Genomic DNA, 16,406 nt, shown 5'->3' with positions numbered 1-16,406 from the left:
GGGACTTGTGGCAGTTGATAGAGCTTATCGATGACTATTTCAGGTATAACTTCAATCGAAATCGTTGGAGCCGTTTTTGAGATAATCGCGAAAAACCCTGTTTTTGACAACATTTTCGCCATTTTAGCCGCCATCTTAAATCGCATTTGATCGAAATTGTTCGTGTCGGATCCTTATATTGTAAGGACCTTACGTTCCAAATTTCAAGTCATCCCGTTAACTGGGAGATGAGATATCGTGTACACAGACGCACATACACTCATACACACACACACACACACACACACACACACACACACACACACACACACATACAGACCAATACCCAAAAACCATTTTTTGGACTCAGGGGACCTTGAAACGTATAGAAATTTAGAAATTGGGGTACCTTAATTTTTTTGGAAAGCAATACTTTCCTTACCTATGGTAATAGGGCAAGGAAAGTAAAAATTCATCTATCTATTGTTTGTAGTTTTTGCAATAGATTAAATCTGTGCTTAAACAAGTGTTTGAATGAGAACGTTTGAAAAACAGGTACTATGTATTATTTCACTACACATACGTACTATTTCTATACAAATTGGATTGAATCATAGCAATACCTACTATTACTTCAGGCCCCACAACTAATTAATGACGTCATAACATGTAGATTGATTCTTCCTAGATCATAGTGGTTACTACTAGCTTATCAATGTAGCTTTTGATACTGTATCGATTTTTTATTGGATGGAATACTATCTAAATTTTAGATTAAAGACACTTGTATTTTAATGAATAGGAATTTTATTGAAATAAAAACACTTTATTCCACAAATGCAATAATTTATCCGTACTTTCAGCTTGACAAACATAGGCCAACTCGATTCAGTGATAGAGCTATTGATAAATAATTTCATCTCAACCAAATATACTTAATAATAGCCTGTATCAGAGTCGAAGGAGAGGTAAATCAAAGATAAACCAAAATAGATGCAACACTTTTCTAAGAAAGAGGCTCCCACAAGCTTGACCACAATAAATCTGTGGTACAAAGAAACCCATCAGAAGACTGTTTTTCAGTTAGGTAAAACCTAATATCATGATGTTATGGACAGTTCCAACACTTTGCATTTACTTTTTTATTTATTAGTTCTAAAGTTCTTTCACACACTTTATTCACACTGTTCTTCCACACTCTAATTACACTGTTATTTCACATTTTATTTACACTGTTCTTTCACACGTTAATTAAATTCTCCACTCACACTTTATTTACACTGTTCTTCTACACTTCATGTAAACCGTTGTTTTGTAGAATTGAAGTTTTTTCTTCTTATCGCTCGTATCCATTCTCGTTTCAAAGTTTCATCTTTCGAAAAAGAAAATACCATACGGAAACTTTTGGAGTCTTGTTATAATTCCCGCAACAATTAGGTACACAACAGTATCCCATGATTTAAAACCCCAAATTCATTATTACTTTTCACAAACGAATATTAGAAGAATGATAAACAAACCATATTCATTGAAATGGAAGACCGTGAAAATTGAATTTGTAATTCCAATTTTGTTGATTACCATATCAGATGTGATAACAAGCATCAGCGCTCTTATTCGCTTGCTTACCGCCAGTAGATCATCGATGATCTACATGTGATGACGTCATAGTTTATTAGAGATCAGTTGTTAGGCCTGAAGTAATAGTAGGTATTGATCATAGCCACCTCTAATACAAGGCCCCGGCCTACGATATTGCAACGTCGCAGTGTAGGCCTAAAATCTAATACATGATTGGTGAAAAAGATTTTGAAAAATACCAGCTGATCTTTTTCACCAATCATGTATTAGATTCTAGGCCGACGCTGCGACGTTGCAATATAGTAGGCCGGGGCCTTGTATTAGAGGTGGCTATGATTGAATTCGATAAAGACAAGTGAGTAGAAGTTTTCGTGGAGCAATACAAACCGGTGTAGCCAGGCGGACAAACGCAGATGTAGCCGGGTCCATTGTCGATACAGGTGGCGCCGTTCTGGCAGACGTTCGCCTGGCAGGCGTCGAACTCGTACTGGCACCCGATGCCGGTGTAGTCGCTGGGACAGGTGCAGTTGAGGCCTGAGCCGAAGTCCTGGCAGCGGCCGCCGTGCATGCATGGACTGCCAATGCAGCGCTCCGGTGCCGTCTCGCACTGCTTGCCGTCTGTGCCTGACGGGCAACTGCCCACACAAAAAACAATCTCAACTGCAGCTTGCACATTACAAGGCACACACACACATGTTCATCATGCATGTTTTGTAATCAGCGAGAGGTTAACATGAAATAAACAAACAATAACATTACATCAACCAATGATACAAAATAATAATTTAACCTCGAATAGAGTACTGGAGAAGAAAATAACAAAGAATCGGAGATACAAAACCCTAATTCTATTTTTAGCAAATTCAGTGTGATTACTGATTGCTTTATTTTTCCTTTACGCAAATGAACTAATGATTGAAGAAATGAGATCAAGTTTCAAGCTATTATGAATTCACAGCTTTTGATTCAATCATTCAAAAAATATTTTAAACAATGAAATTTTCTTCTTGCCCCTTTAATACACATTTGTCACTGCAAAGGAGTGTTTTTATAGGAGTGGTTTCTGCGTGGCAAATGAACAAAAGTAAATTTTTATGGCTTTTTCTTGGTGGGGAAAGTCCCATCTCACCTGAATAATTAAAGCCGTAAATGGGCCTTACGATTTTCATATTTCAGCCGATACCGACAATTTGACGTGCCCATCCAATAACTAAAAAATAAATATCAGTTGACCAAGTTGGTGCAAGAGTTCTGTTACTGGCTATTTTGTAAGTATAAGGCTATTTACTGGCTAGTAAGGCTGTTACTGGCTATTTTGTATCCGTGTTCCAGATAGACACGTTGAGGCTGTGAGTCCCGGATGTCTAAAAGCAGTCGTTGAGTCGTGTCAAATGCCCTGAAATTGATCAGGTGCGACATCTGGCACCAGACCTGAGCCAGCCAGGTCACTCGCAATCATTATTACGTATAAGGTATGACAGAATGCAACTTACACACAGAAGAAGTCCTGGAACAGATTGATGCAGTTGGCGTCGTTCTGACAGGGCTTGCTCTGACAGGAGCTGATGTCAGTCTCGCAACGGTGGCCGGTCCAGCCGGCGGGGCACTCGCACCTGTACTGGTCGATGCCGTCGCGACACTCTCCTCCGTTCAGGCACGGCGACGACGCACAATCGTCCTTGTTCACCTGCAACAGCATCACAAATCAATCATTGCCGTATCTTCAATTCAAAGCAAAAGTATCACAAATCTTGACCCTATTTGAATACAAAACAACTAAAAAAGAAGAAAATAGCATCCTTTAAAATCATCAAACACCTTATACTTCATGAAAAGAACAACACATCTCAATTATTAAAAATTGTTAAACAGTTTTTATGTTATTTATCAAGAAATCAAGAAGTTAGAGTTGTTTTATTATCTAGAAGAATACTATACTCTTTCAATTTATCATTGAAAATGTAGCAATAAACATTAATAATACTCAGAACAATATCTATATGACACAAGAAGTATTGTGGTTGTTCAACTGTTGCCACAAACAGTTCAATCTTGTTTCTTCAACTTCTGGGTCAAATTCCACAAAATACGAATGATTTGAAACACCTAATCAAGAAATTAATATTGAATTTTAATAATTGTCCTGATATTGAATTTATTCACCACAAACTCTATTTTCAATTTTAAGTCTGCATTATCATAATTAATTATAGACGTCCTTAATTCAAGTGATAGGAGTCTTTGATTACTTAATATTGAGATTGAATTTATGAACCGGAACAATCTTATTTTAAATTTACTTCTAGAAAACCAGAGTTCAAGATAGAAGTCGTTAATTGACTTAAAATAACCGTGTTCAGAGTCGACTAGTGAAAAATCCATCGAATTATAAATTGTCACTATAGAACAGTGCTCGCATCTACCCTGAAGGTTTTGTGTTCAAATTCGGTGGCAGATAAAATTTCTTGCCGAAAATTTTAAATTTTGAAAAAAGATTATATCAACCTACTGTAATATATTTTTGACGATGTAAATAACCATTAAAGTTTTTAAGATCTAGCTTAATTCATCTTTGACGATTTTTTGATACCTCGAGTTTCCAGTATTATTTTAAAACAATTTTATTCTTTAGCAACTATGCTGAATATAGTAATTATGGAGAAATACCACAACATCTCATACCATACAATCAAATTATTATGCTGAATTTATTATGTTTCAAGGCTAATGCAGAGAAGTTTACATGGTAGTTGAAAACAAACACCTGAGTTGTGAATTCCAAAAATTCATGTTTTGTGGATATCACAGTATCCGTTTCTATAGAAAAACGTTTTCTCTAATGTACATAAATGAGTTGGAGAAGGAGTTTTCGAGGACAAGTATCTATTCGGCGTTCAAGTGTTCGAAATAAAATTTATTTAGTTTCTCATAACATTTTTTTCTTCACTAATATAAAATAGTTTTTTCCTTGTTTCTATCTCTCGATTTTCAATTTCTTTGTAAAGTTATTATTGTAATTTTTTGATTGGGGAGCAATTTTTGGGGGTTTCCCGTATGATCCCATATTGTTGTAAATGAATAAAAATTGTTCCGGATTACTTACCTCACACCACGATCCAGAGAATCCTGGTCTGCAGAGACACTCGTACTTATTGTCCTGATTGACGCACTTCTCGGTTCCCTCTGAGCTGCATGGGTCGCTCAGGCATTCATCAATGTCGGCCTCACATTGTAGTCCTACAAGTAACAAAGAATCCAGTAGATTAAATCAATAAGATCAACATCTCAGCACCACAACATATTCTACATAAGCCTACTATGTTGAATAATACGCAGAATAATATACCATATTATAACAGAAACACATAGAAAGTAACATATAAAACGGAATGGATGGAGAAGATACGAATTTCTTGGATGGCCTTTTCTTATCAGCTAGTTGGAAGGGGAAGTGTGATTAGACCACGTGAAAAATTGGTGTGGAGAAGCTTTTGAAGTCGGAAAATTCAACTAGTCCAATCCTCAAAGGAAGAAGACTTCTTATTAATTAAATCATAACTTTTGTTACAGGAAATGATCATAAATATTTTTGTATTATTTTATATCTTCATGTAAAAGACAGATAACTGTGAAAAATACATAAGGAACAGAACTGATTTTTGGGAGTATGGTATAAAATTATATAATGGAACTATCCAGGATGAATCTGAGTAATATCATAGCTTTTTGATGAAAAATCTTCATTGAATACTTGAATTTCGTAATTATTTATAATTATGGATATTGAACCTGGGAGAACCTGGCTGCATACCTGGGAAGTGAGAAGGGGAATAATTAATGGAAAATCTTATTTTATCTGCATGATATTTGCAATTTTAGAAGAGGAACTTTCAAGGTTGAGTGCTGGAGAGGACTTAAAAGTCCCAAATCTGTCCAATAATAATACTTTCAATTCACAAGAATTCGCAACCAAAATGTATCGATTAAAGTATAGCATTTAATCGTGATTAAACGCTAACCGACGTATGTGCAACTGGCCCTTAGTGTGTGCAACTGACCTACGAATCCAGGCCGGCACTTGCAGGTGAAACCTTGGAGCGTGTCGACACAGGAGCCGCCGTTCTGACAGGGCAGCGATGCGCAGTTGTCGATGAGGTGCTGGCACTTCTTGCCGGTGTAGCCCGCCTCGCACGTGCATTGGAAACCGTCCACCAGGTCCGCGCACTGGCCGCCGTTCTCACACGGGTTGCTGCTGCACTCGTTCATGTTCGTCTCGCACGACTCACCTAATTAACAAATCAATATTGAATTTTAATATTTCTCCTCACATTGGATTTATGCATTTCAAAACTCAAATTGCAATTTTACATGTGGATCAGTATATACCTTCAACATCAATCATTCACCTAAATTAAGGCGGATTCACACATAACAGTATCATAGTCAGTGACCGGTACAGTGAAATTATAATTCCCACAAGTTCTAATGGAACTAATCCCACTCTCTTCGGCCGAGTAGGTATGAACAGTCCCATTAGAACACATGGAAGTAATATCATAGAGTAAAGATACCTTTCAATTCACCTTGATTATCTTTCTCTGGCAATACTCTCACTGAAACGGATACTTTCACTGATATTGATGGGAAGTGGGAATCCGCCTTCATTCATTAACTATTCATAAAAATGGTTACAATTGTGGCTTATGGCGTCGTTTTGGTTAATTGAAAATTACAGAAAAAGATACAGTACTAGCAAATAATACAACATTACTCTGCAATACACAAAACAAATTATGTGAACTCATTGAAGGATCAAGAATTGAAACATGGAATTTTTGTTGGCTTTGATTTGATAGCAAATCAACAATGAACTGATTTGCTAATTATGGTTACAGCTTGGTAATGATTAAATAACCACTTAGTTTGTTAGGTATGCTACAGTTTATTAATATGGTAACTGAATGGGACATGAAATACTATGAGAATAAGACCTACAGTCCATATGGACAATCTACGATCAATGGATGTGTCTCAAACCGACTCATATTATTTATTTAGCTGATAAATTAAACTACATTTGAATATAAACCCTTATTAAACTACATTTGAATATAAACCCTTATTTTATCTGCATTTAGTTTTCGATGAAAATCAAGAGTTGTTCGTTGTCATAAAGAGTATAATAAATTAACAAAAATAAATATTATTAAAGAAGAAATGAAACTGAAACTGATTGTGTCTGATTTACTGTATCTTAATTGACTTTAGTTTATTAGCCAATTGATAGTAGAAGTGAATAATGACATTATTGCATTTTCATATGAAGCTATTATTAGCAGCTATTATGAAAATATTACTACAGTTACTACTGAATATAGTACTACTGAATGAGTTAAATGATAGCTAAGTTTGTTAGTATGGAATACGTCAAATGATAACTAGGTTAGTTACTATGAATAAATAATCTCTATTGTGAGATTACACATGGAACACATTCCAACTGTAGATCAGTTTGTTTGAGACGGCAAAATAATTGAATTTATGACAGTTATAAGTTCTGGAATGAATTTCACAGGGCTGAAAACAAAAAATAAAAATTCACAAAATATGAATTGCATTACCTGTCCAGCCTGGATCACAAATGCACTTATGGTAGAAGAATTTATCGACACAAACTCCATGTGTGCAGGGGTTGTTGGCGCACAGGTCCACCTTGCTCTCGCACCTCTTTCCGGTGAATCCTGCCGGACAGGCGCACTTGAAGTCGGCCACGAGGTCAGTGCAGTTGGCTCCAAGCAGACAAGGCTTCTCAGCACAATCGTCTGCAAAACAACCAAACAGAATAGAATCTCAGTACAGTAAAATGAAGAAATACTGTGCTTACTATGAAAAATGCATCATGTCTTCCTAAAATGGAGTTGAAGAAGCAGGAATAACTTCTTGTGATCACATACTTCATTCGATCATCTAATATACTGGACCAAGGCTTAATTGAATAGAATAATATAGGCCTAATTGAATTATACTCTACCGCGGAATGTTCGTGAGACATATTTGTGCAAGCATGTGTATGAAATTGTCTCTATAGATACGGTACAACGAGATGAAACCCCTAGTTTTTATTGTTTCAAATAATGATAAAATAATAACTTCTCTGATTGCCAATACAACCAAAGGAGTTTATTTGCAAAACATAATTACTATAATATACTCACAAAAGAAGTTGCTCATAAAAAACTTAGTCCTAATTATGATGCAAATACATCTCATAAGTTGATTGAAACCTCAGCAACACACAATTCAATCTATATGTATAGTTCTGCTATTGCTCTAAACGTAATACTAATGCTCAAGTTTTTCGCATCCAATAAGAAAACCTTTATTTGAACTACTATACTACAGCAAAAATTGTTTATGATGTCTTGAACTGGGGTAACGGTACGCAGCTGATTAATTGCTTTCAACAGTAACAAGGATTATAAAATACTTTAAAAAACCCTCATTATATTCATCAAACAAGCGTAAAGAGTGTGCTGACTGTTGTAGACTTACCAATATTGTTCTCGCAATGCATTCCTTCCCATCCTGGAAGGCAGTCGCATTTGTATCTGCCTTGTTGGAGAGCAACACATGTCGCTTCATTCTGACAAGGATTTCCAGCAGCTGTACATGGGTTAATCTGCAAACAACAAATCATATTATTAACTTAAATTACTTTTCATCAATACTGAACTAATACAGAAGCCAATATAATAATAATTTACAGCTTCCCTGGAAAATATTTCCCTAACGTTGTATTTACATGTAGTATTCTTTATTCTTTATTGATTCATACGATAAGTACATCATCAAAATGATGAGAGAAAAAATAAGGTAACCTTGTGCTATTCCTCTTTAGATAAGGTTACACATAGTTCATTTGCTTACTTCCATCATCTGAAGATCCAACTTAATTGAAAAAGCAACTTCAAATCAAGCATACTGTACTCTAATCGTACTCTACCACATAGATAAACATGCTGAAGATAAATCAAGTGCAAAATATTTAAAACTACATACAATAAATAATCTTCGAGTTACATTGCTAATGCAATGAAGGAAATATAAAATCACAAAGGTTTGATTTCACAATGATAATCAAATGATCACAAAGTCTGCGAGGAAATCAGACTTTACAAGACTTGGTAACCTGAACAAAATCGACCATTTCAAGTGGCCTAAGTATCCAAATGAATAATTCTGTGATTTTTGAAATCCATTAACTACCTGTTAATCCCCTAGAAGAAGAAACTATCTCAAGAGACTGGAAATACTTAATAATAATACTCACAGTAACATCGCAATTCGGTCCAGTGTAGCCTGATCTGCAGAGACAGGTGAAATTTCCGACTCCAGGCTCGTCCTTGCACATGGCGCGTTCCGGACAGGTGTTGTTGCGACAGTCGCTCTTCTCCTCTTGACAGTTTATTCCACTGTAACCTGTTAAATAAAATAGAAAATAAATATAAAAAAAACAGATTAGATATATCGAAGGTAAATATGAATGCAACAGGTGATACGTCACATCGATTCAAAGCTGTTTTGAAGTTCATATTATATATAAAAGTTTAGAAATGGTCAAAACTTTAGATTCGATAGTTCACTGGACTTTTGAAACAGCGAATTTTCTTTATCCATGACTATTATTGTCTTAACAGTTAATTATGCAATGTATTTAAATGATGAATAATAAGAAACTAAATTGGACCTAAGCTAAGCTCATATCTGTGTTTAGATGCATTCTGCCGTCCTCTATGGAAAAATGGACTTTTTCGTCCATTTCGTTATACGTCATAAAAATACTATTTTTAAACTATATAATAAAATCAAATATTTTTTATTGCCATTAACAAATACATGTATCGACAACGTCAATGTAACATAGAGCTAAGCTAAAAAATTAAAATTTGTGTACATGATAATTAAAATATAAAATTGGAAAAGTCGTATAGGTCTTCTTACTCAAATCCAAAAGTTTATATCTGTATTTTCAAAGAACTCCTCAATACTATAGACAGGATTTTCAACTAGCTAACATCCAATTTTCTTTAAAATACTTTTTGATTGTAAGAGTATTTACAAATGCTGCCAAAAAGCTTATTATAAACTTTTTTGCAAATAACTATGTGACTTTTGAGTGAATTTTCCAATCTCCAGTACTGAAAGCTCATATCGCTCATATCTGTGTGTAGATGCTTTCTGCCTTCCTGTATGGAAAAATGGACTTATACATTAAAATACTATTTTTAAAATATCTTTGCATCATAACCATACTACAACTATTCTCGTTAGTATTAGGCTTTGATATTTTTTTGTGAATATTTGACTCACCAGGACGACATTGACATCTATATCCTTGAGGTAGATCGATACAAGCAGCTCCGTTGTAGCAAGGCTGAGATGAGCATTCATCAATGTCTATTTCACAGCGCCGTCCTGAGAATCCAGCTGGACAGAAACACTGAGGAGTATGACCTGAAAAGATTCAAATAATAACAATCATGAAAAACATAACTTATCTTGAAAATAATCAATTAAATGTTCATACTTCTTCATTGTCAGCGTTTTCTCCATGGCAGAGTACCATCAGGAGTTGTTGGTAAGCTATTTAGGCTATATCATATATATTTTTTAAATAGACAATTTATATGAATAATATAAGAAGGGTACTATGTGATTATTTCCATATTACTTAACAATTAGAGGAGCCCTATTAAACTACTTTATTTCTTACAAAATGATTCATTATTACAAAATTAATTTGTAATTTAACAGAAACAACATCACAAAATTAAATGAAAATCTCTGTAAATATCTAAATGAAAATTTGCATGAAGACTTACCCAAGGGCACACAGAGACCGCCGTGCTGGCAGGAGTTGTGGGTGCACTCGATGGGGTGGCAGGCGTCGCGGGAGGCGGAGCCAGGACCAGCGGTGCGCGAAGCAGGGCTGCACTCTGTGCACTGTGTCTGCCCGCTCAGCGGCTGGTAGAAGTTGGTGGGGCAGGGCGCGCACGGAGCAAGGCCCGTGTCCGAGTACTGGCCGGCTGGGCACTTAGCTGTAAACACAACAATGTCACCATATAATATTCATTTATTTATTGAAAAGATACAATATGTGAATTTAGATAATAAATATAGATCAGAATGGAAGAGAAAAGATAAGATACTTTTAGATAGTAAAAATATAGATGAATCATAGATACATTTAGTGTATGAGTAAATAAAGCCTATAAGAAGTTTTAATGCAGGAATCAATGAAGTTTTAATGTTGTGTTCAAGATTTTCAAAATGTTACACAAGACAAATAATGTAGATCAAGAACTTGATCGTTCAACAGATGAAATTTTGAAACCTCAAAACAACAATCAAAGAAGGAAAATAGGGGGAAAAGAACATCAAATGTAGAAATGCTACATTAAAAATATTGAAATTCAATACGAAACTGAGAAAATAGTAATCTTGTAAGTTATTATACTTTGAATAACCTAAAAATTTAAAGTTTAGTTTCTTATGAAGTTTCAAGTCATAAGTTTCATTAATTGAAGTGTGGTGAGGAACTTGAATAATATAATTTAGTTGCTTGCTTTTGCTACTGATGATTTTAATCAATGTCAGGGTCTGAACATGATGGAACATAAGTAAAGTTTGAATAAGTCAACGATATTCTCGAATCGATAATTCTTGAATCCCAATGTATTTAATTCTAGCCACTCTAACCTGATTTGAAAATTTCTAACTACAATGAGATTTCGACAAGCATCTTCAACAATAATTTTTTTAACTGTATGTCACTGTATGTGGTAGAAAGGATTGAAACGTTTATTCCATTTTATATGTGGAAAGATGAAAACTATAAAATCTATACAAAAAATGTTGAAAATTCTGATTTAATGATTGAAAAAGAAGAGTGACCAGCTGTAACTGACCTCTGCAGTACTCTTTGCCGGGAGCCGAGGGCTGGTAGGTGTAGGTGTTGGCTGGACAGGCCTGGCAGTCCTTGAAGCCCCCAGTGGGCGGCTCCGACGTGTAGCTGTTGCGGGGACACTCCAAGCAGGGCACCAGGCCAGTTGGGCTGTATGTTCCGTATCCACACACTGGCACACAGTCCGTTATACTCTTCGATCCTGCAAACAATTGTAAAGACAGTTTTCTATTAGAAAACAGATACGGTTCAATTATTGTTGACTGACCAATCAATAAATTGAATACTGACTATGATTGTGTTTATTGGCCTCCTTGTGACCGCAATGGAAGGGGCTGTGGAGGGAGGGAGGGTGCTGATGCAGAGGAGGCTATTAAAAACACCAAATTACTGTTGACTGACCAATTAATAAATGAAATACTGTCTAAAGTTTGTGGTGGTTGTTGAAAAAAGTAAAATTGGATATAACTATGCAAAAAATACAATTCAAATTTATTTTTATCAAATTGAAAACAATACAATAGATGAATACTTTATCGATATATAATGTGATTTATCAATAATAATAGATGAGTAATAAATACACACTAAAATTCCTTCCAATCAACATATACATTCTTGAACAAAAAAATAACACGTTTAAATTCTATCAGTTAAGAAGAATTTATTCAATGGGAGAGGTAGCCATTAAACTCCAATAGCTCAAAAATAATAATTATGTTTTACAAAAGCGTATTACTTTGTGTTTTGTGCTTTCTAGTTTTTTAGCATCAAGAAAATCAAAACTATAATAGTTTTGATTCACCATTCATGAAGTCATGAACAGCGATTAATCCTGTTGGATTAATTAAATGGACAGCGATTAATCCTAAATGGACTAGCAAATAATGGCGGTCAGACAAACTTATGTTCTCCTGACCAAAACTAAACAACATATCAAATAAATTAGAAATATGCAGTGTATAATTATGTAGACATTTGAGACTCATGAGCTTTATATGTATTGTGTATCTGCCATACGCTAGATAAAATAAGCGATTAATCCTTGATAATTTCATATTCTATTTGTCGTTCATGAAAATCATGAACAGCGAATAATCCATGATAATTTCATATCCCATTTGTTCTTTTTGATTATAGCAATAACTATTCACAAATTGTGCATAAGCCATAAGATTTGAAATGACTGGCTGGTGAAAAACTAAAACGAGTTATAGAAAAGATATTAGACTGATCGATAATACATACCCTTCCTCTTTGGTGTAGGTTCCCATGGGGCAACGAATGCATTGTCCCTGCCTATCTCTATCCTGGTAGAAGCCGCGTGGACAAAGCGAGCACACCTTCTGCTTGATGCCAGCAAACGTGCCAGCAGGACAATGCACTGAAATCAACAGAAGATGGGTAATTGAATAAAAGGATTTCAGCATAAATTAGAGAATAGCAATGTTTTCTTGAAGTGACGATGAGATATGTCATTGATGAGATATATTGACACCTTACCTCAGAGATTTGAAATTAAGCTCCAAAATAGGGTGTATTATTATAGCCTGTATTATACCTCAATATTAGAGGTATTATGCCAATCGAGTCCTGTAGAAACCATTTTAAAGAACTAGTTTACTATTACTAACAGTTTCCTCTATTAATATCTATGAGGTGATTATGCATTTTAAAAGAAAGACTATGGATAAAAATACCGATACTCATAAGGTGCGCGCAGATTTACGCGCCGCAAACACGTGAATTTCACTTTTCATCAGCTGTTTATATCTGTATTTGTACAGAAACGGTAAGATACATGTATGAAAAGTTTAAATCAGCTGATTAAAAGTGAACTGCTCGTGTTCGCAGCGCTTAAATCTGTACGCACCTATAGATGTAATACAAAAAATAGAGGAGACTATGCTTCACTATACCACAGAACAGCTCTTTTTGAAAAAAGACAACAAACCGAATACGGGCCTTAAATTTATTAGAAAACGTCTTACTCATTTGAAAAATTGTGATGATATCGATGTTTTTGAGAAGGAGTTGAAACGCTTTTTGATGGGAAAAAAACAAACAACTACAACAATTTTATTGCTGTGAAGCAGGAAAATACGAACACACTCAATACTTGATGTTTATTCTTGTCCTTCCCAATTCAAATGATGAAAAAGTACGAACGTTCCGAACGTTTATTTGTTTATTTTAATGTTCTAACTATTAAGAAGCTTTATGTTAAATTTGTCTTAATGTATGTGTTCAAGATAAAATGAACTTAAAATATTCCAGCACAACAAGAACATAGGACTAGAAGCGGACATCTTCTGCATCCCAATTTAGAGAGAAATTCGCGAGCTGTTTGCTGCAGAAATGTCTCTTATGTAATTAATATGCTTCTGCGGAATGCTCCCCCCCATATAAGTCATCCAGGTTCTTGTACTGTACTAAAATACAAGAAAGTGCTACATGAATGGTTGGCATCTTTGAATGACTATCAGTGTGGTAGATTGATCAAATCAATGTATGTGTAACGCCTTGGAATTTATTCACTCATGTGTGTGCGTAGTGTATGCGTAGTGTGTGTGTGTGTGGTGTGTGTGTGTGTGTGTGTGTGTGTGTGTGTGTGTGTGTGTTGTGTGTGTGTGTGTGCGTGTGTGTTTCCCTTCCCGTGCGAATGTTGATAGTTGAGCTTGAATATTAAAATTAAATAAGTATTTTTATCTTTTATTTAAATAGTTTTGATATTGTATTGTTCAATACTATTAAATATTGGTAGCTATCTATAATAGTAATATTACTTCTCTGTATCATAGATAAGTTATCTGTGTAAATTAAATTTCAATATACGTATGCGAACTCTTACTCACGAACAGACCGACAGGTCCATGTGAGTACAGTTTCAATTATTTTGCGAAATAGTTTGAACATAGATATAATTTTCTTTAAATTAGTACTTTTACTTATGTTTTATAAGTCTTTTTTTGTGAAACAATAAAATCAATTTAATTCAATTCAATTCAGTAAGATATTTTTAAATAGAAGCCAGGAAAACACTTTAAAGACTTACAGCATCGAGGCACGTTATTGGTGTCCATGTTGAGCACTTCGCCGACATTGCAGGTGAAGCCGCGGCCAATGGACGACTTGAGCGCCCTGAGCGGCGGACATTGGTTGCCGATCGACGACACGTTGATGAGTGGCTCAATGACGGCGCTGGCGTGCGGCACCGACAGGTCGAATATCAGGTTCAGCGTCGAGCCGCACAAGTCGTACAGTTGAGGCTGCTTCACTGCCGGAATTATCACCAGCACGAAGTCCACCTATCACAAACATTTTTTTTTTATTCCTCATAAATTACAAACGAAATCAATGAACTGCAATATACACTGCAAAAATGAAATTATTAAAAAAAACACAAAAACATTAGGGGCCAAATAAACTACTTCCCCAAAAGAGCTAGCTCGAGCTCTTAGTTTTAGTAGATTATTTATTTGAATTTACTAGATTATTATTGTTTTGTAATAATAATTACAATATTTTTCATTTTGTAATATTGTTATAGAAGTTTTGGATTCCATGGTCATGGGTGCATTGTAGCATAGAGAAAGCAAGCTCAGGTATGATTTCTCTATAATTGTAGTTTCTATCTTGATCTTGTTTGTCTTGTGATTATGAGGATGAAATAAGTAATGCAACTTGCATTTTAAAAACACTTATGAAGTGCAAATTTACTTAAATTGGTAGTGCCGATCGTTTCGACCTGTTGTGGGTGAAGACTGATGACGACCGTCACTACCAATGTAAGTGAATTTGCACTTCATAAGTGTTTTTTAAAATTCAAGTTTAATTTTAATAGTGAAAATGTATGGATATGCAACAGAGTAAGTAATGCACTCATTAGATAGACAACACAGAATCAACTGTTATCAGCCTACTCATACATTACTATCATAGATATCTATCTGATAGCTATGGTGGGCTCTAACCTGGACAAGATTCTCCTCGAGCAGCTGGGGTTTGGCGTAGAGGAAGGTGACGTTCATGTTGACGTTGACGGCCGAGCAGCGCTGGCTGAGGATGTTGTTGAGCTGCGGGTAGTACTGCGCCATCAGGTCGGTGTACTGCGACAAGCACCCGGGTGACACCACGCCGTTGGCTCGGTACATCGCCGTCGCTATCACGTGGTAGTCGGCCTGGTGAGTGTCTAAAAACAACAAAACAATCAATAATTTATTCTAGTTGCTCATTTATAAACTCAAGTATTATTTGTTTGCTATATTAACTAATTAACAAAGTACAGGGTTACTACACAAGATTCATCGTATTTTAAAAATTCAAAATTACCAAAGTACTCATACGAAATTGATTATCTCCATACCAATGAAAGAGAAAATTCCAAAGTTTTTTTACAATTAATACCTTGGGACCCTAATAGACTAGGTAGCCAGGAAGTGCAGCCATCCAGGCAATTAGCTCACACGGTCAGTCGGGCAGGCAGTCCGGCCTTTATCTGAGTAGATGTGTCACCAACTGCTAGCTTAACCACTTCTCAAGGAATATAAAATGTTTATGAGAGAGCGATTGACTAACACTGATAAATAATTATTAATATAACGGATTAATTAGTTGTCTTTCTTCTAATGATTGACGTGTTTGTGCATATTTATTAGGAGAATAGTCTAAAATCCTAAAAAAATATTGACGGTGATATTCTCCACATAAGCGCATTTTCTCATAGTTACTCAATAAATATAGATCTTACCTTCTGAGACACAATCAGGCACAACAGAGGTGGGTGTCCATGGGCTCTTTGCTTCACAACTGAACGTCTTCACTGGCTCACCGTCTGTAAATCTGTTGACAGAGAATTATTGATTAAGCTAAGCAGCAAAAG

General features: G+C 35.4%; 1 protein-coding gene across 2 annotated transcripts in view; it reads right to left on the bottom strand.

The window, feature by feature from the left end:
- The window catches only part of LOC111047038 (sushi, von Willebrand factor type A, EGF and pentraxin domain-containing protein 1), a 71,198-nt gene that overhangs the window by 27,940 nt on the left and 26,852 nt on the right, over positions 1-16,406 (bottom strand). For both annotated transcript variants that reach the window (XM_039422364.1, XM_039422356.1), the window contains exons 26-39: positions 16,275-16,366; positions 15,499-15,716; positions 14,580-14,832; positions 12,773-12,908; positions 11,529-11,725; positions 10,443-10,658; positions 9,931-10,074; positions 8,891-9,039; positions 8,113-8,239; positions 7,182-7,382; positions 5,619-5,846; positions 4,664-4,797; positions 3,054-3,247; positions 1,948-2,195 (exon numbers count right to left, since the gene is read on the bottom strand). In XM_039422364.1, the coding sequence (XP_039278298.1) occupies positions 1,948-2,195; positions 3,054-3,247; positions 4,664-4,797; positions 5,619-5,846; positions 7,182-7,382; positions 8,113-8,239; positions 8,891-9,039; positions 9,931-10,074; positions 10,443-10,658; positions 11,529-11,725; positions 12,773-12,908; positions 14,580-14,832; positions 15,499-15,716; positions 16,275-16,366 (2,537 nt within the window). The remainder of the gene's footprint in view (positions 1-1,947; positions 2,196-3,053; positions 3,248-4,663; positions 4,798-5,618; positions 5,847-7,181; positions 7,383-8,112; positions 8,240-8,890; positions 9,040-9,930; positions 10,075-10,442; positions 10,659-11,528; positions 11,726-12,772; positions 12,909-14,579; positions 14,833-15,498; positions 15,717-16,274; positions 16,367-16,406) is intronic.

This window comes from Nilaparvata lugens, chromosome 1, assembly GCF_014356525.2.
Source record: "Nilaparvata lugens isolate BPH chromosome 1, ASM1435652v1, whole genome shotgun sequence".
In the NCBI taxonomy this organism is placed as follows: Eukaryota; Metazoa; Arthropoda; class Insecta; order Hemiptera; family Delphacidae; genus Nilaparvata; species Nilaparvata lugens.
The sequence above is the reverse complement of the archived record's forward strand: the minus strand, read 5'-3'. Positions and strand labels throughout refer to the sequence as shown.